The following is a 20,366-nucleotide window of genomic DNA, read 5'->3' on the forward strand; positions in this document are numbered from 1 at the left end:
TGGCATTACTCGCTTAACAAAGATGATCAAATTACATTTAACTATCTAGATTGATTATGGAAAAATAGAGGGTAAGGTGCATATTTGATTCTTTCAAGAGGAGCTTATTTAAATAAATCACTTGGAAAAATCACATAATCATTCATGTAATGCTCTGTCATGAACAACACATCATTGAAAAGACATAAAAAAGGAGATAATTTGTCTAAGTTATAAAAGATTAACATTTCTCTAAATTAAGTTTTTACATTTGAGTGCCACAGAGGGGAAATCTAAATTGATTGGATCTTAATACTCTGAATAAACTCTGGTGTACTCAATTATCGAATGTACTTAAAATTTGTTTATCAAATGCCCTAATACCAAAAGACCACTAAGAAGCCCAAGATGTGGTCCACTACCTTAAGCCCACCTAAATTAAATTTTTTAATGTGTGATCAAAGCAGAGTTCAAGCTCGAGTTTATGAACAATCTTTTTACATTTATTAATAGCATAAATATATAATATGTAACTATATAAAGCATATTATAAGGTATAGTACATAACTGATAACCAATAACTATAGTTTATAAGTAACAAATTAACAATATGTTATTATATATAATTAGAGAGTATAGAGTGTGGTATATGTATAGTGTGAGCAAGTAGTAAATCTAATATATTCTATATAACTAATTAACTATAATATAAGTATAATATAACTATTGTTAACCATGTGTCATGTGATATATGTGTGTCTATACATATATAGTTATATGCGTATATACTAACTATTCAATATAGTTATATTGTTATATACTAATGCTCCGTTTGTTTCAGCGTAAAATGATTTTGGAAAATGATTTCGGCATTTTACGGTGTTTGGTAGGGGCGAAAATAATGGTCAACGAAAATCATTTTCGGTTTGACCGTAAAAGCTTCTTTAATTTTTAGAAAACAATTTACGATTTTAAAAACCGTAAATTGTTTTCCGAAATTAAATTCTTCGTCCTTTCACGCACGTTTGATATCCGATTGTCGGAATCCGGCAGCATCAGGCCACCAGAATATTGCCGTTGTCGGATGCTGGAGGACCAGATTACAGCCGAAACTGATCGGAATCTGGTAATGGTCAGAAGCCAGCCGGATCTGGCCACTAATCCGGTCAGATTTGGCCAAAATGGCCGGGATCCGGAGGGCCGGAATCCAGCCAAACATGCTCGTCGGAATCTGGCAACGGCAATCGGACGTTGCCAGATTCTGGCGACAGTTGCATTTTTACGTTTCATAATTTTTTTGTACAAACCAAATGCTGAAAAATATTTTCAAGAAAATTATTTTTTCTGAAAATGATTTCGTTGAAAATATTTTACAATAGAAACCATTTTACGTCGATACAAACGGAGCATAATTATTAATAACTTAATATGCTAGTTTAACATACTAAATACTATCATCAAAGTATTATAATTCATATGTAATACTATTTTTACTTAGTTAGTATACTATATGCTTATTTTGTGTGTGTGTGTGTATATATATATATCAAAAAATTACCAATCGATTATAGTTAAATACTATATATATATAATGTACATAGAAATATCGAGAACATATACAGGATTATATTTACTTAATATATGTTAATTAACTAAATAATATATTAGTATATATATGAACAAGCTAATGAGTCGGACTAGCGAGCCGGACGAGTGATTTCATCGAGCTTTATATATATATATATATGAACAAGCTAATGAGTCGGACTAGCAAGCCGAACGAGTGATCTCATCGAACTTTAAATAAGCTGAGCTCGCGAGCTCATATCAAGTTTTGTCGAGCGAGTCGGGTATATATCACTTACTAATCGAGCGAATTTCTATTGTAACGAGCGAGTTTCTACAGTATCGAGTTTGAATTTAAATCAAGCTAAACCGAACGGATTGTCGAATATACTAGTTTATTTATAGCCCTAGCTGGTCCACTAAGAGGCGAGACACACAAAATCACTCTCGTGCCGCGTCACAAAACCACCCAAGACCACCCATAATAACTTTCCACTCAATGTAATTTGGGGGTGGGGGGGGGAAGTGGATTTTCCCGCCGTCGCAACCAGAAATGAGTGGGAGTCCATACCTTACCTACGAGAGGTGGGAAACTACAGCTTATAAATAGATGGAAGACGACTTCCTCATATATATATATATATAAATGATCCTTTCCTTCAGCCATGTTTTTGCTTTTATATATATAATCTGTTTCTCTTCTCCTCCTTGCTGATTTAAGCATCGAAAGTGACTCTAAGTCTCTATCGACGCATCTGGGACACCGGACAAATTTCCCTACTCATCTTATCTTTCTTGCAAATCTTCTCCACCGGGCATTGGTGTACGGTCATTGTATCAGTTTTATACAAAACTCAAATGGAAGTTTCCTTCAAAGTATATATATATATATATATTTTGTAATTTATGTCTCCTTCAAAGTAAACTCCATACGAACCTCACAAGAAAACTAGAACACACCAACTACTGGTTTGTTTCCTTGCGAAACTCCTAAAGGCCGTGACACTATCACTATCGTTCTTGCCTCTTGCTCTTCCAGTTTGACGAGTTTGACAACTGACATGGTCATCCCGAGTCTCCCTCAAACTTGTGTTATATATTTTCTCCTTGTTATACATAAATCCTTTCAGATTGGGACACCGTATACTGTTCCGCTACCTCACCGTAGGCCCGCAATCACCACCGCCCAACTGTCATCGACACGCTTTCCAAAGCACCGTTCCCCCCAAAAACCTCACCCAACTGCTGCATGCAACGGGCCACGTGTACGACATCCACGTGTAATTGTAATACCGGTCCACGTCACTACCGTGGGTGGGACCACTGTCTTCTCAACGCAACCATAGGGCAAAAACGAAAAACCGAAACGCTGTTACGGTTTGTCATGTGATGTGGCAGAGGCGTGATTACGAGGAAGTAGGGAGGGCAATATGGTAAAAGAGGCAGGGTCTTTCAGTTCCTAACAGACAGCTGATGAGAAAGAAGGGGAAAACAGAACAACCTCCCACCTCGTCTTCACGACCTTGGTCAGAGACCACTGACCACCAGCAAAGGCTTCTATGCATTAGCGAAAATGGACGACTCCGAGGTAGAATTTACGAAACTACCACTATCAGAATCTGACCCACCACAACTGTGGAAACCAGTCCACAACCTCCTCCACCACCACCACCACCACCAACTCCCTCTTTTTCTTTTTTCTTTTTGGTTATCTTGATTTTGTGGAATGGTTGAATGGGTTTTGATTCTGATCTTATTTCTGTTTGTTCCATTGGTTTTCTATGAGTTTTTTGGTAATGGGTTTTGTTTGATTTTCGGTGGTTTTGGTTTTGTTGTTAGAAATTGACCGCTTTGAAGAAGGCCTATGCGGAGATAATCCTCAACACGGCGAAGGAGGCGGCGGCGCGTATTATGGTATCGGAGAAGAGAGCGCTTCGGTTTGAGCAGGAGCTCGTCTCGACGAAAGAGGAGGCGCTTCGGATGCTTCTGAGGCTCAAACAGATGTTGGATTCTAAGGTATAATGGGTTCTACTCAAATGGGGTTGCTTTTTTATTTTGTTCTGGTTTTGATTTCCTTGTGAGAATATCTAGTTTGGTTTTGTTCTGGTTGTGTTTTGTGATGTGGGTTCGGAGTGAATCTTTGTTTGTTGATGAAAGTTCTGATTTTTACTGAAATTTCCTTGGCTGCTTTTGCGTTTTTGGTATCAATTGTAGTGTGGATTGCTTAGAAATCTTCTAAATTTATCTCGCCCTGTAAGGAGAAAATCTTCTTTTAGTTTGTTTGTGATGTTTTTAGAAGTCATAACGTCTATTCTCCGAACCCAAAAAATTAGTGGGCTCCTTTAACGTGGTTGTGTTATTTATTCACTCTCGGCAATTTGATGGATGGGTACGAAATGTCTTACTGGGAAATCCCATTTTCTGTTACTGATGAGTTTTCTCTTTAAAATTTGCTATAAGTTGAAGGTGGACTCTTTTAACGTATGCTTGACTAGTAAATGATGTTGGATTTAGCACAATGTCTCTAACATGTCAGACTCATGCCCCTTTCTTCAGTTTGATAGGAAAGTAATTTTGCGTTTTGTTTCCTAATGCCATTAATTTGCGTGGTTGAACAGGAGTAATTTTCACTGTTTGTCTCCTAGGCTTCAATGTCTTTTTTCATTCTTGTCTCATAATAAAGAAAATGGCTATATGTACATATTCGGAGTTGCTTGACATGAGATAGCATGGCTTGAGGCTTCTTGGTGTGAACTTGGTCAGGAAGGGACCATATAGACAGAAGTAGGAAAAATGGGGAACTTGGCTCAGAGAAACCTATAGAGTGACTATCAAATACCACACTTCATACAGATTATCATCTTCTTGATGAAGATTCTCTTTTGGTTTCCCGCTCCCACTTTGAGCAAAACATTACAGACTTGATAAGTTGATCTGTTACATGGGCTTGGAAAGAATTTTATGAAATTTCAATCACATGTTCAACCATCCACGTTTCTATTTCTACTTCTGGTTGTTCGTTGATTGCTTTGAAATTAAGAGTCAGTTTTTGATGCTAATAAAATTTAATAGTCTTCAAAATTGTATTGATTCTTGACTCAATCGTAACAAGTTCACAATTTAGGCACAAACCAGTTTCTGGAAGCTGCTTCCTCTTCAGATCAGCTTAAACGCAGTTAACGACCATTATGTTGTCTTTTTGGCACTAAAAGTTTCCAGAGTAGAATCTTTCCTAAGATCACCCTGGACCATTTTGCTCTGTCTTCATCTGCTGTTTTTATTGTAGAATCTATGCTAAGAAAATACAGCATTATCTGATTGCGCCATACTTACAGGATACTGAAGCAGAGCTGACTTCCTTGAGTCAACAGAAGAAAATTGAAGAGCTTGAAGCACAGCTCCAGGAAGCTGAGGATATAGTAAGAGACCTTAGAGAAGAGTTGAGAGAAGTGCAGGCTGAATTGGAGAAGGGGACCAGAAGCAACCAACTGCAGCCTTTGGATGAACAAAATTTGGAGGATGATATTGCTATTCAGGAAGCAATATCAGAAAAGAATAGACTCATGACTTCTGGGTCTCCATCTTCTTTACCTTGTTTGCAACTTCAACCACTCACAACTTCTGCCATGAAGAATTTGACATCAAATGGGACATACGAGGGCAATAAGTGCAATAGTGCAAATGACCTACATATGGATAATTGCTATCTTCCTAACCCTTATTTTGCCTCCATAGTAATGAGAAGCAAAGAGCCTGAGCTGTATAAGAATGGATGCACCCAGAGAATTCGTGCATTTGAGAAGTACCTGTTGGATGGAAAGTTGTCCTTTTCTGGACAAGTAGATGATGCAAAGAATGAAGCATTTACCAGAGGAGCCAAAGCTAAAGTGTTGTATAAGAAGTCTATTCATAAGACTGACAGTATGCTTGAAGTAGAAGAGAAGAACCAAGATGAACTTAAAGTGATGCATGCAGATGGTAGTCATATCAAAGTGCAGGCTGTTAAATCCTTTCGCCAAAAAAGAAGAAAAAGTGCCACTAGAAATAAGAAAAGTAAAGCTTCCTCATGTAAACAAGGTACTGGGCTGTGTGTAATACCCACTCATGAGGCTGAGAATATGCATGGAGTAGAAGAGAAGAACCTAGATGAAGTGAAAGTGATGGAGGCAAATAGAAGTGATATTCATGTGCAGATTATTAAGTCCTTTTGTAGGAAAAGAAAACGAGCAGCTAGATATGTAAAAGGTAAATCTCCCTCATGTAGGTCTCTTGCTGATCAAGTCATGGAAACGTGTCAAGCGTCTGATCTTTCTAACTCCAAAACTTCTCCAGATTCAGTTGATAAAAACGAGGAAGCAGTAGAAAATATTTCTGAGATAATTGAGAATGAAGGTCAAAAGGATCCAGTATCCACTGTGGTACCAATGCTACTCTCGGATGCAACTGGTGTGCAATTAGGATCTATTGACGTGACTCAAAATGACATGGAGTTTGTCAAGGCTTGTAGTGTTCAAAACACAATGAACAATGATGCAGCTTTGATACATAATTTGGATATGACAAGACAGGAAAGTTTATCTGCAGAGAATTTGGAGGTTCAAGGTTGCAGAACAGATGTTGAGACATGTGATGAGTCCTTAGTTAACTCAGATCTGAAAGCATCAGATTCAAATGATGCAGTTAGTCGAACTTTAAATAATAGGTTTCTCAAGTACACATTCCGAAGAAAACGCAAGAAGGAATCTTTAAGTAGCCCCAATGGTGATTCATCTCTTGACAATAGCACTGTAAAGAGAAAGACAGGGGAGAAACAGAATGGTTCTCTGGAACCACAGAATTCTAGCTTGATAACAGAATCGTCTCGAGACAGTCGGCGGCTAGCACAGGTTGCTCGTCAGGTTAGTGATATATTTATGTGTGCGTGCACTTTTTTATTGTGTGAGCATATGCTTGTGCCAACCCTAAAAATATTATGACAATTACATCTAGAACCCCTAATGTTTATCTAGCTATGTTTAGCGTAAATGATTTTATGAATTTCAGATTGCCTTATCATTTCACGGGACTAAATTGCCTGTGGCCCTAGTTCTGCTATATGGTTAGCCTATAGTCATCTGCCCTACAAATGTGTTCTTGCAGATGCAACTGATCTTTCAGATTACCAACGATCTTATTTGATTGAATATTCAACAAGGAGATTTGCTCTTATCCCACTAGTGATTAGTTATTATGTGGATATCTTCTTTAATATGATCTTTCTATATTGTGTTTTAAATAGTTTAAGGCCATCTTTAAGAGAATGACCCTATCCATTATGATTGTTCTTTTTCCTTGACTCATGGGATGCTCTAAAATGTTTCAAATATGTAGCAGAGGCACTGTTTAATTACCTTTAACCGAAACATCAATGTTTAGTTTCCATATTAGTTACATAGCATTAAAAAAATTAATCAGTTATGAGTTCTAGTTAATCTGGATTGTAGAATAATCAAAACCTGCATTTATATTTGAAATAGAAAACTTTTACTTCCATAGAATTTGAGAACCTCTCAAGAAACTTTGGATAACTAAAGATGGTTTGGATCCCTTGCATGCAATATAGATTGTTCTATAATTTCATTGCTTTTATTTAAGGTATTCCAAATTGAGATAGATAATTTATGCTGCCTTGCCATTGATATTAATGAGAAAAAAGATTACTTTGGGAGCATTTAAGGCTAAGGAAAACATAAAACACATGACCAGGGAGTCCGAACCTACGTAAATAAATAAAGACATAGGTACATATAGTCACTCTGTGTTTGCGCGTGCACGTTTATGTAAAATAAAAGCAGAAAAGTTTTAAACTTAATTTTATACTAAAGTTTTTAGTCATAACTGTATACAAAAGTTACATGTCTATAAATCAATTTTAAATGATTTGTATGCATCTTTAGGGCTTGAAAGCAGCGCTAAGAATAAGAAGTTCTACTGCATACTCACTAAATCTATTATTTAGTTCTTGCAATTGGAAGTCTATTGCATCAGTAAATACATCAATTATAAAATGATGCTCCATTGTCATTGAAGATTCTTCATCTTGGTGACGGGATCTACTTCGATCTCTAGTGTAACAAGCATTCATATTAGGAACATCATTTTCATATTTTTTACAAAATGATTTAACAGTATCAAGTAGAGGCTCCCTCTTCATCTCTCAACTCCTAAATAAGTAATTTTGTTGTTGAAACTACACTCGTGGCATTTAAAATGTCTCGAGAATTTTGTTACAAAGCTTGACAAAAATAATTAGTCTGTTTCATAAATGCAAGATTAAAACAAATTCAAATAATGTTAATACCATGTAAGCCGCTTCAACATCATAACGTTGAGAATAGTTGACTCCCTCCTTTGAGAGTGTCGAAAACTGAGCAAGTTGTGCCAAACATTCTTATCAAGTTACAAACAAATTGAAAATGAGAAGACCCTCGAGTATCTACAGCTCGTTGCAAGGTAGCAATTTGGTTTGCCCTCTTTCCAATCTCAATTTCATTAGAAGCAATCATACTTTCAATCTTAACAGTTTGAGCAGATTGCATTTCATCATTACATTTTGAAGAACCAACAACAATATTGATAATAGAAGTCAAATGAATAAAAAACTGATGAACATATTTTGCTTCTCTAGGTACTACGACTAAAGCTAATTGTAGCTTATGAGCCAAACAATGCACATAATATGCATATGGACATTCTCTAAAAAGTAAAACTTGTAGCCCATTCCATTCATATTATTACCTCCATCGTATCATTGCCATCGAATATTCCCAATTTGGAGGTTGTAACGAGAAAGGACGTCACATATCTCATTTTTTAAAGTTAATGTAATAGTATTTTTGATATGGACAATATAAAAGAATCTCCCCCCTAATAAAACTCTCTTTGTTAACAAACCTCAAAATAATAGCCATTTGCTCCATTTTCGACTCATCCCGAGCTTCTTCAATGAGAATGCAAAATTTGGCATCTCCAATTTCGTCGCAAATCACACCCCGTACTTTACTTGCAAGGATATGCAAAATTTCTTTCTGAATTTTGGGTGATGTATATTTGGCATTCTGTGGAGCATTTTTCAAGACAAATTTAACAACTTTATCATTATAAGTTGCTAAAAGCTTTATCAATTCAATGCAGTTATTCTGATTTTTTGAGTCAGAGCTTTCATCATGACCTCTAAACACATGCTTGGAATGCTAGCAATCAAACACTATCTACTGAGGTTTTGAGCCACAACCGATTATTTTCCATTTCTTGTGATGATCGTTTTTCATTCCACAACAATTTTATGATTCATTAGATCCCCCAACTACCTACGGAGTTCCACCCCTGTTGACATATATAGATCATGATACTATGTGGCTTGAAGCGGTAGCATAACTGTGTACTTCAATGTGTATGCTATTAATGTGGTGTGCTTAAAAACATGTTTTTTGTGTCAATCAATGTGAGTGCAAAACTGATGATGAAATTTAGAGTACTCGGGAACAATTTTCTATCAAGTTTTGGAAACCAGATTAATCTTAAGTTCAGAAGCCTGAATTCGGGGAAGCAATAAGGAAAAGGCAAATCTTCTGCTGGTTGTAATGTGAGAACTATGCTGCTTCCCCAACTTCTAGTAATGAAAGCTTGGATGATGCTCCTTGTATGGCCGTAACATCCCTGTTGGCTGTTTTATTTCTAGTGATATTTATGCGGTTCAGTTGTGTGATAAGAATTACGTGGTAGTTTCAGAGTTATGCCTATGGAGTTATATATTTCTGCATTTTTTTTTTCCACAGCTTATATCTTTATCGGAAAAGAAGTGGTGGCCGTAGATCTGGCAATTGACATACGCAAGGATATTAACTTGGAGTGCAAATCAAATACAGTCCTGCTGCAGTATAATTTTGGAGAGGTGTTTGGTAAAAAAATTAGACAAACAGGCAGTTGCCTTATCAAGGAAGAGCTATATAGATCCCTGAATAATGCATGAGCATCATTTATCCATTAAGTTATATCAGTATTGCCGTCTTTCTCTGATCTTTCTCTTTCGCATTATATCAAAAGTTTAATAGCTTAAATTGCAATTGGCATTGTTGTCCATCTTGGGCCAATTGTATACAAATGAATATCTATGTCAGTGCTTTGACCTCTTGAATTTTGGACCATAACTAAACCTTTTTGAGGGTGCAAAAAAGGCTCTAATTTGGTCAACAGAGGAGCAATTCAAAGAGGCTTTGAAGCACTCCTTGGAATTTGAGTAGGTTCCCCTGCTTAAAATCTTATCTATTTTCTACTGTTCTATTGAAAACGATCTCAAACTGTCATGCATGGGGTTTACAATCTCTGTTGTTAGTGTCCTTCAATATCTGGAGGACAAGCAGAAATCAGCACTTTTCCATGGGGGTATTCTGCAGTGGAAACTAAAATGTTTTTGAGCTGTCATGTATTCTAAAATGTTGAAGACGAAGAATAGAATAAGAGGATTCAAAGAATGGGATCCAATCTACTCTATCTTCTACTGTTGGAACATCATCCTATTTTCTTCTGACATCCTAGAAGGAAGAAAGTTTCTAGGAAACGATTTTTGAAGCTCCAATGTGTGACCTCCTGCTATTAGTACTGAGATATTTTGACTAAGGGTGACAATCGTGTTTGTGTGTCAGGTTCGGATCGTGTTGAGAAATAAATACAAGATTATCTAGGTCAATCATAATTCGACTCATTTAATTAAACATGTTAGATTTCTCAATCATAATCTACTAATTTCGTGTTGAATTCGTATCGAATTTACGAGTAAAAAAAAGAAATTTGTAGATTTCTCGATTATAATCTACTAATTTGTAGAATTTCATCTCAATCTACGAATAGTTCAAATTATAATAAAAATTAGTATTGTATGTGAAATGGGCGATATTTTGTCAATCTTTTTTTTTTTTTTTTCTTTTTTCACAAAATATTTTGTCAAAATTTAGTCTTAGGTTTTTTTATGAGATTTCAATTTAGTCTTTAAATTTTCAATTTTATAAGGTTCTCATCTGGTTTCAAATAGGCATTTCCGTCAACATATTGTCTAATTAATTAACAGCATATTACGTTAGACCAATTAATCAATGTCACGTGATTTTTCGTTTGACACGTTATATGTCAACTGTACATGCTACATGACACAATTACTTTAAATTACAAATATGTCCTAATTTGTCATATATTGTTTATTTAGGATATATTTGTACTTTAAAGTACTTATGCTGCGCGATAGTTGGCACATGATATGTCAAACAAGAGTTATGTAATATTAATTAATTTGTTTGACGTAGCATGTTATTAATTAATTGGACGATAAAAGGATGTGAAAACCTATTTGAAATCGAAAACTAAAAACCTAATTATTGAAATTGAAAACTTTAAGATTAGATCGAAATTGCCCGAAAAATCTAAGGATTAAATTTGTTTTTTCAACTAAAATAACCTAAAGTCGTGTTTCTAGTCTCTAGACCATCGATTTTCAAAATTATGATATTTTCAGCAAAGTTATTTATAAAAATAAATTAAAAAACCCTTGCCTGCGTAGCCAAAAAGGAGACGTCCCATTTTCTTTTGTTGGAATTTGGGAAGCTGCAAAGACGAAGAATAGTACGAACCGCAGAGAAAGGCTGAAGTAGAGAAGCGGAGCAATACGGAGAGATGGGGATAGCGAGTAAGGCAGGAGATTGGGCATTCAAGGCTTTCACGGCGGGTCTCGGCGTCACCACCATTTACCTCACAGCCACTTTCTCTTTCAACGTCTACCGAGGCCTTGCCTGGCACAACGCTCAATCCGTGAGTACTCTTTTGTTGCTTTCTTTCTTTCTTTTTCTCTTTTTGGTTCTTGGTTTCTCATTTACTGGTTGATTGAATGGAAGCTGACCCAGTTGCTTATATTCGTTTATTATGCTGTCTCCGATTTATTTCTGTTGGATAAGATTGCTTTTTCACAGTTTTGGAAGTGATGGTGCTGTTAAATACGGTTGTTGATTGGTGGTACTTGTATAATTTTTGGACAATTTGTAAACATTCTGTGTGAAGGCCTCACTGTCCACTCAAGGGTTCAAAATGACCCAATTTTTTTTTACATTCGGATGACCCTTTTGTGATTTGTTCTAATTTTCTTCAGCAATCCATGCCTTGCTTTATTCATTATTGAAAATTTACATTCTTTAGGGTTTTAATAAGATGGATGTGTAACTATTTACATAACATGAAAACGGTGGCGTTGTTGCATTTTGCTGATATATGCATAGCCTGTCCATGTACTTGCTCTACTCAATATCTTAAGACTTGATTGCCATTAAACACTGGGTTTCTGTTTCGAATATGTGATGTCTGATCAATGTGAGAACAGGAAGTGTTTCGATATATATATATATATATATATATAATTAGGTTTTTATTTGGAAAACGGTGCGGAGCATGTGCAAGTGGTCCATTTGTCAGATATTGAAAATATCATGTAGATAATCTACTGTTTATATGAATTATGAAAAGAAAGGATGTGAAGCAGTTGCCCTGAATTAAAGTCATGGCCAAGAAAGCCTATGGCGTTGAAAGATTGACAAAAAAAATTGTATAATCCTTTTAATTGTGGCATGAAAGAGAACTTGGATACCTGAATACCTAGGAATTTGGAAGCAGAGGATATAGGCAGTTTCATTGATACACTTACTTTAGAACAACTAATTTGTTTAAGTAGAGTTGATTGTTTGTTATGTTTATGCAACAATTTTGTAATCATTAAACTATCTAATCAATCCTCTCGCAATATAATTCTTATGCAAAAGTGGTAAGAATTAATTACATGATCAAGCATCTTAAATCTCATGTGATTATAAGAGGTTGGAAACCTTGGTTTCTAGCTTGCTGAACTGCTGATTATAGAATAATACACTTGCTGGTCCCTCCTGGTTCCTGATACTCACCTCTAATATACCTATTCTATTGTTAAGAGGTTGAAGGCTTAGGTTGTAGTAGCTTGCTGATTATGGATTACAGAACCACACATGATCTTCTTTCTCTTTTTTCTTAATATATTCTGCTGCAATCCATTTCTAATATCTGGTTCTGTACATTTCCTTTGCTGCACCAATAATCAGAATTATTTTGGTTAAATTCTTAATATTTATCAAGGCCATCTAGTGGTACTAACAAAAAAAGGGAAAAAGAAGATTAGATTTTTTTTTTCTTATATAGGTAATGCAGCTTACTCATCCATATGGGATTGAACAAGCGACTTTGTCCTCCACTCTTATTTATGGAGGAGATTTCATTTGGAGTAGAGGGTGAGGTCGTGGATTCAAGACCATTATCTATGTGTCTAACTTACCAATAGAAAAAAATACTTTTGAATTGTAAAGTGCCTTTGTTAGAGCGAGGAGTACATGTGCAGTGTTGTTGAGCCATAAATCTATGTAGTGGTGGAAACATTCTGTGTTATATCACCCTATTGCATATAAGCTACTTTTTCTGGTGTTCTCAACTTATTTATTTTTGAATATGTAGAGTTCGATTTGAGATTGCTATTCAGAAAATTTTGATAGCTGTTATGCTATTACATTTAATTTTCCGAGACTCGTTGTTTTTTCTGCAGAAAATCGAGAAGCAAGGCTCCAATGATGAGCAAGCCCCATGACCTGAAATTTTGCTGCCATCTTGAATCCTTTATGTTACCTTTTTGTGTCCTTGAATGTACAATATCAACATTCATTTTCACTCTATATTGTTTCATCTGGTAAAGTTAAATGTCTGGCCAATAAGCCTCAATCACTTGGATTTATAATTTTAGGAGATCCTTGTTATTTGGATATAGCCATTTGGAATAATTGTCTCTTGAACTGAAATACTATTTTGGTTTACCTTGGATATGCATGTGGCATTTTTTTCCCCCCTAACTTGCACAAATACCACTGCTAGAAATTAATTTGGATGATATCTAAGACTCCATATCAACAGAAATTGCATGAGGGCTTGAGGAGGGTTTTCTCAGTAATTGCATTCATGTCACAAATACCACTGCTCGATTATTGTGTTTTTGCCAAAACAAGGCACTAATGTACTTGGATTTTATAATGATTAATGAAAAATGCTAGCCACACGTACAATTTACCTTCAACCAGCATTTTCGTTGACGTGGTAGTACGATGTGGCACTGCAACATCAGGCAAAAAAAAAAAAATAAAAAAATCTCAGCCTATTCTATGGGTGGCCGACCATTCCCTTGAGGGTAAGAGGATTGCCGGTCACTCCTACCGAACTTTCTGGGTGGTTGCACCACTTTCGAACCATTAGGGGTGGCCAGCAAGCAAGATCTGTTGGTCACGACCACTTTTAACTTGGAAGTTGAGAGTGGCACCAACTAAAAAGAAGGTTTGTGTAAAAATAAATTTGGCTGATGTGGCATTACCACATTAGCGCATTAGGGAGTAGGTAAATGTTATGTATGGATGATTCATATAATACGAACAATTTCAGTTAGAATTTGTTTGGCAGTGAGTCAGGTTTGGCCATAACAACCTAGCCTGATCAAAACTAGCAAGGCTCTTTGCACTTGCCAACTTGAAAACTAATCAATTAGATTCTGGGTTGAGCAGATCAAAAGTTGGTATGGGTTGCCAAATTCATATCAGTAAAGAAGCAAGCTTTCATATGATTCAAATTGTTCCAGTGCTAATTTGTTCGGTGAGCGACTGAGTCGTCTCTTCTTTTCCCCTCTTCGATTATTACAGTAGTTGTTGTGTAGGCAGTTTCGTTTCTAGTTGCCTCTTCAAACCTCCCTTTGTTGCGGCTAATCCAATAGGCCGGGTCATTTATTTGACCAATTCCCAATATATTTTTTTTTTTTTGTTTTTTTAATTTTTGGACACAGACTGCCTTTCTTTTTTTTTTTTTTTCCTCCCGGCCAGCTCTAATCATTATTGATCTTTATGCCCATTAAGGTAACATATAAGCTGTTCCATTGATGGTTGGGCTTGGACAGACAACGTGAAACCTGTGGCCCTGCCCTCTCAATTACAGGCACTTTGAAACTTAAAATACAAAGAAAAGAAAGAAAAGAGGAAGAGTAAAGATACAGAAGGGTAGGTAAAACTTCAACCATATAGGCATGCTCATCATAATAGTATCCACATACTCGCTGCCTTTTTAGGTCAAGTAATTATGAACCAAAACAAAGAGAAAGACTTTCAACAAAGAGGAAAATAAACGCTACTGCTCTATACACATTTCACCCTCTATATCATGATAGTGGCATTTAGTGGAAACTCTCTCATAGGGAGTTCTCAATTTTAGTAGAAAAAATAATCAAAAAGAAGATGAATGCAGCACCGGATTATGACTTTTTGAGTGAATAAGCTACTTTTTTTGCTTTTCCTAGAGTATCACGAGACCACTTCTATAGGTGATAGCATAAAAAAGAATCGCTTCCTTCCATCACATAATTTGCAACAGGCTACTTGACAGGCCAAATATAGCCCATGCAGTGATCAAATTCACACCTCTTGCTCATTGGAGGTTGTTTCTCCACCAAGCTGAAATTAGAATCGGAGGGAATTCAAAGTTCCAGCCCAAACTATGCATCAGAACTGCCAAACAGGAAATGAGATGAGAAGAAGTTGCAATCAAATAATTGACTTGAGAAAGGAAACAAATTATCACAGAAGGAAGTTCTATTTGCAGGGTGATACTGATTCTTGTTCTTGTTGTTATTGGAATTAAAATTAGAAAAGCATATTTGATCTCACAATGGTCCAAATCAAAGAGTGACAGTAGATGGTACTTATGAACCCTACAGTGAGTGATGTTACAAAAAAAGTTCACTTGGAAATTTTTTGAAAGGGGCATCCAATATGCTGTAGAAAAAGCTAGTACTCATCTTACGGAAAGCATAAAAAATTGGCAAATGTTTATGAAGTTTGCTCCCTACTTGCTAAACATGAAGTTGAAATCAGACGAACTAATTCCATGATTTCCCACCAAAAATCTTTTCTCACCATCCCCATAGTGTATGAGACAAATGTATGTATTTCAATTACGGTCGTATTCTAGCCACAACAGCACACCCCAAGAATTATGACCAGGTACCACAGCATTGCCATCCTTTAACCCCACCAGGCTATCTATAGTTACAATGATGTGACAAGTCGGGTGTGGAGTTATATCTTGAAGTGTTTCTATCCTACCCTTAGAGAGGTGACGAACCTATTCTCCCTTTAAGGTTTGTACTTGCAGAAAATATGAGTGATTTGTCTATGGGATGCAACTACAAGCAAGGCTAGCAAGACTACAAAATGAGGGGGGAAAAAAAGAAAGAAAAGAAGATAAAATTACAATGCTGGGAAGGAGCCAAGTTGTAACCTGTTGTTTTCCATTGATTAGTGATGTGAAACCTCTGAGATACCCCTTGAATCACTCTGAATCTCCGCTAGTGGATTCACAATGAACCCACCACCACCCTGTATCCGAAGCCTACGGTTCTCTGACTTAAACCTTTCAGCATTGCCATTGTTACCAGCTCTGTAGCGCATGGCAGGCACTGACGGGGTAACATTGGAAGCAGAAAACCTTGAGGACGAACAACGGCCATCTGTCTTCTTCCAGAACTTGGAGCTAAAAAAATCTGCACCCGATAAAAGGCAACATTTGGTGCTAAAGGAGTCGGTGTTAGTCATCCTCCCACTTGATACAGCCAGATCATATGAGATCTCATCTAGTGCCAACTCTAGGCCATGCACACGTGTCTCCAAAGCACGCATTCCATTTTGTGAGCTCCCAATGAATCTCTGATGCAAGAAGAAAATGAGAAAGCTGAGAAGCAGCCTTCATCAACTTCGCTTATCAGCAGTATATACACAAGAACATTACACATTTATGAGTATCAACTACCCTTAAACATTGTGCCTACTGGAGTCAGGCTAAGCAAATAAGGCACTGTTCCGCTAAAATAGTCTGCTACTGTAGGCTTTCCATAGGAAGGACGCTCAAGGTTATGACTAGTTATATATCAGTGTTAAAAGTAAAAAATGGCATAAATCTGTGTCAATTTCTGACTTTTGGTATAGCTAATTACAGGTAAACTTTAAGATAGACTGCTAAAGCTTTTACACTTCTCTGGAATGATTTGAATCTCGTGCAAAATAAAATCTAGGTTTATTCAAATAAAGTCAAATGTTAAATATGATCCATGCACAAAAGACAGAAAAATTCTGCCACATTCAGTTTTCTCTTCTCTCCTTATTCTAGAGAGCAGCCCCTTAAAGCTATTTTGTGCATTTTACAGTGGATCATCTATAACTTCAAGCCTCCAATTGTGTATAAGAGAGTGCAAGTAGGCACATGCATCTGTGGCACAAAATTAGACTGAATTTCATAAATTCTCCAATATTATCATCAGAGTCCAGTTATAGCTAATGACATTGATTCAGAGTGAATAAATAAAAGATTAAAGAAACCTAAACTTTTTTCCATGACAGATCATGAATCTAGCTCTTTTGTTCCTAACTTAACAGTAAGAGTGGCTCAGGAGGAAAAAAAGAAAAAGAAAGTAAGAGTGAAAAAGAAGTTGTGAATAGTAAAAATTAGTAGCATGGAATCATAATCATTACTTGCTAGGAGCAAGCCCCACAATTTCCTGCAAGGCAACAAATACAAGGAATTATGATTAGGCAGTAGAAGGATGATGAGGACAATGAAGTTGCTCATGCTGATGGTTCTACAAAAGTATCATTATTCATAGCACTTTGCTGAAAGCTTAAGCTGGTATAATGTCGATAAATGGAACTTTATATCTAGATGTCATAAACAAAGGGATTCACCAAATAATGCCAAATTAAGAAGCCAAACATTATTTGTCAGTAGGGTATGTCCAACGTTATGAAGAAAAAATTGCACATAATAGTTTAAACGAGAAGAACAGATATATTGATACAATCAAACAATGACAAATTCATAGGCTTGATTTTCAAGCACTGACAAACCTGCAGTAGATCTAGTAAACTAGATTGCTGCTTTTCGATCTGAAAAAGCTGGTTGCGGATTAAAGATAAATCCTCACTCTCTTTGCGGTTCCCATGGAAATCGGTAACATTACCGGCAACAGTGGATTCTGGGATCTCCTCATGGCATGGAACCACACGAGATCCATTCTTGTTCCCACCAAACTTGTGCAACTTATCATCAGAGTTCTTACTGAAGAGCGACCGTTTTGTTTCGGGCTTGGTTAACCTATTTTTCTCGGTATTCCTTCCCTCAGGGACATTCTCATCTCTTTCCCTATAATCAACCTCCAAAGGCCCAGAAACATTAGGCACTGCAATCTCAACTTTCCAGTCTGAAGATCTCTTGCAATCCAGCTTCCGGAAAATCAGGGGATCTATTTTCTTGTCGTTGCTCTGCAAAGGACTTCTCTTCCTTGCACAGGTAGCAGATGAACGATCAGTCGGCGTTAAACGGCTGGTTAGGATGGGGTTTTTCCTCAATTGAGGAGCTTTAGAACCAGCAGGGAAAGAATTTTTGGACCCAGGTGGATGGCGTCCATCACTCGCATTCTCTGTCCCCATAATAAAGACAAATCCACAAAGAGAATGATATGATCAACATCAGAAAATGTGAAAAATAAATGTCATGAGCAATAAAAACAACAGAAAAGTAGATACAAATTTTGAGCCAAATGATAGAACTAAAATACCCCAAATGACCATCAAAATCCTTCAAGTAAATGATAAATCATTAATTAATCTGATCATGCACCGAAATGAAAATTTTCGACACCTCTTCCAACAGTTAAAATCCTCCTATTCCAAACGCTACACGATTTACTACAACAACACTTCAATCTCTAAGAGATGCAATATGTATTGATCATCAACTTTTCTTTCTCCTCTGCTCGGTTATCTATGGTCAAATTCCAACCAATAGCAAAAAACATTAATCATTAAAAAAATAAAAAATCATACCTTTCGAAGAAGATTCCGAGTGCGGCGGCGGTGATGCCTCATCCGAAACATCAGGAATCTGCTTCCAAGCCTCCAACATTTGATTCATAACCTCCCGCACAGCCTTCACCTGCATCCCGCCAAAAAAACACACAATCTCAATCCACATTCCAAAATTACTACAAAGACCTTCACATGGTATCAAATAGTAGCGGTCTTAATTTATTTATAAAAATAATCAATTTTCTTTATATTTGGCATGCATGACGACGCGTAATATCAACCGTAGACAACATCCAATCAACGGTTCTCGATTTGGTAGAATATTGATTGATCCAACCTAAAAGTTACTAAATATACACCGGAGAGTCAGATACTAAGAATAACAATAATAGTAATTATTACAATAATTAAGGAAAAATAAAATGACCTTGTCGTATCGACGACTCTCGAAGACCGTCACACAGCCAGGCTTATACTCCGGCAGCGAATCTCTCTCCACCAGCGCCAAACTCAGCAGCGCCTCTGCCGCCGCTTTCCTCGCCGTCCAATCGTCGCTGCTCAAGAACTCCACAAGACAAGGCACCAAGTTCCTCAGCGTCCCGTTAAACGACGCCGCACCGACACTCACAACGCTACCAATCAGAGCCAGGAGCGCCGCCTTCGCCTTGAAGCTCTCGCATTTCAAGAGCTTCTCGAACCTCGGCAACAGCTTCGCCAGCCTGGCCGGGTCCGGATCCGGAGCGGCGTCGATCGCCGAGGCCAAGCACAGAGCCGCTCCGATCTGCGCGTTTGGATCCTGCTCCGTGAAGAGCGCGTCGGCCAGGGGCTTCAGAAACGAGACGAACGGAGGCTTCGTGACGTGCGAAGACAGAGCCGCGACGGAATTCACGCAGGCGGATCGGACTGAGGAGTCCGGGTCGCGGAGGCGGCGCGTGACGGAGGAGAGCATTTTGGAGAGGTACGGATAGAGCGTGTTGCCGTGAGTCTCCGAGAGGACCGCCAAGAGGTTCACGCATTGTTTCCGCACCGGGGACTTGTCGGACGGGTCAGTGGAGTGAATGCACGAGAGGAACGTGGGTAATTGGGTCGGGTCGAGGGTCCGGGCGATGGATTCGAGTTCAGACGCGGCTATGGAGTGGGTGTCCCGGTCGGAGAGCTTGGTGAGGCACGTGAAGACCCGGTGCTTGAGGTTTTGGGCCATTTTGTTGGTTTCGCTGGTCGGATTTCGGAGCTACGGGTCTGGCAGTGGAGCCTCCTGGATTTCCGGCGACATTGCCGGAGATGGCTGTGGAGGTTGTTACCGTTTGGTCGGTTTTTAGTCTGGGAGTGCAAGTCACTGAGAAAGAGCAGCTTGTGTTTCTTTGCTCTTTATAGTATTTAGAGGAAAGAGCGGTGGGCACACAGATGATACGGTCAAGGTAACTTTCACTGGCAACTAAAGGAAGGATTAACGGCACCGTAGAAGGTTTGCGGTTTCCATTTTTGCACTTTTACTCAAGGTGGGCTAGCCATGCTTCTTAGCGAATAAGCATCGCTGGAAAATCCGAATTATGGCTTAAATTTATGTTTAAAATAATGGTCAGGTAATGATTAACCGAGTTGTTGATCAGGTGGACTCGCGTTCACCTGAGCTCAATCTCAGGATTGAGTCCACATAGCTCACTCACTTATATCTCATTCTTTGACTTTTGTAGAAGTAAGCCAAGCTCATCCAGGGATGGAGCAGAGGATCTTTTTCTCTGTCCATAATTGTCCATCACCGACTAATATAAAGAGCCTGCTGCGTCGCGGTATCTTGTCTGCCTCCGTCTTCTCATTTCCAAAGTTTAATAGCGA

General features: G+C 37.7%; 2 protein-coding genes across 3 annotated transcripts; one reads left to right on the forward strand and one right to left on the reverse strand.

The window, feature by feature from the left end:
• Positions 1-2,960: 2,960 nt before the first annotated feature.
• On the forward strand, positions 2,961-9,603 carry LOC133875854 (uncharacterized). Its single transcript, XM_062314103.1, has 4 exons — positions 2,961-3,133; positions 3,385-3,561; positions 4,881-6,443; positions 9,363-9,603. The coding sequence occupies exons 1-4, from the start codon at positions 3,119-3,121 to the stop codon at positions 9,396-9,398; spliced, it is 1,791 nt and encodes a 596-aa protein (XP_062170087.1). The 5' UTR covers positions 2,961-3,118; the 3' UTR covers positions 9,399-9,603.
• Positions 9,604-14,676: 5,073 nt separating this feature from the next.
• On the reverse strand, positions 14,677-20,018 carry LOC133875275 (TORTIFOLIA1-like protein 3). 2 transcript variants are annotated; one of them, XM_062313349.1, is made up of 5 exons: positions 18,958-20,013; positions 18,549-18,657; positions 17,571-18,142; positions 15,952-16,376; positions 14,677-15,179 (listed from the first exon to the last, which is right to left on the reverse strand). In XM_062313349.1, the coding sequence occupies exons 1-4, from the start codon at positions 19,729-19,731 to the stop codon at positions 15,969-15,971; spliced, it is 1,863 nt and encodes a 620-aa protein (XP_062169333.1). In that variant the 5' UTR covers positions 19,732-20,013; the 3' UTR covers positions 14,677-15,179; positions 15,952-15,968. The 2 variants fall into 2 exon arrangements, with proteins under 2 accessions (XP_062169333.1, XP_062169334.1); XM_062313350.1 differs by lacking the exon at positions 14,677-15,179 and having other exon boundaries at positions 16,150-16,413; positions 18,958-20,018.
• Positions 20,019-20,366: the final 348 nt, after the last annotated feature.

The sequence above is a fragment of the Alnus glutinosa genome, chromosome 8, assembly GCF_958979055.1.
Source record: "Alnus glutinosa chromosome 8, dhAlnGlut1.1, whole genome shotgun sequence".
Taxonomy (NCBI): Eukaryota; Viridiplantae; Streptophyta; class Magnoliopsida; order Fagales; family Betulaceae; genus Alnus; species Alnus glutinosa.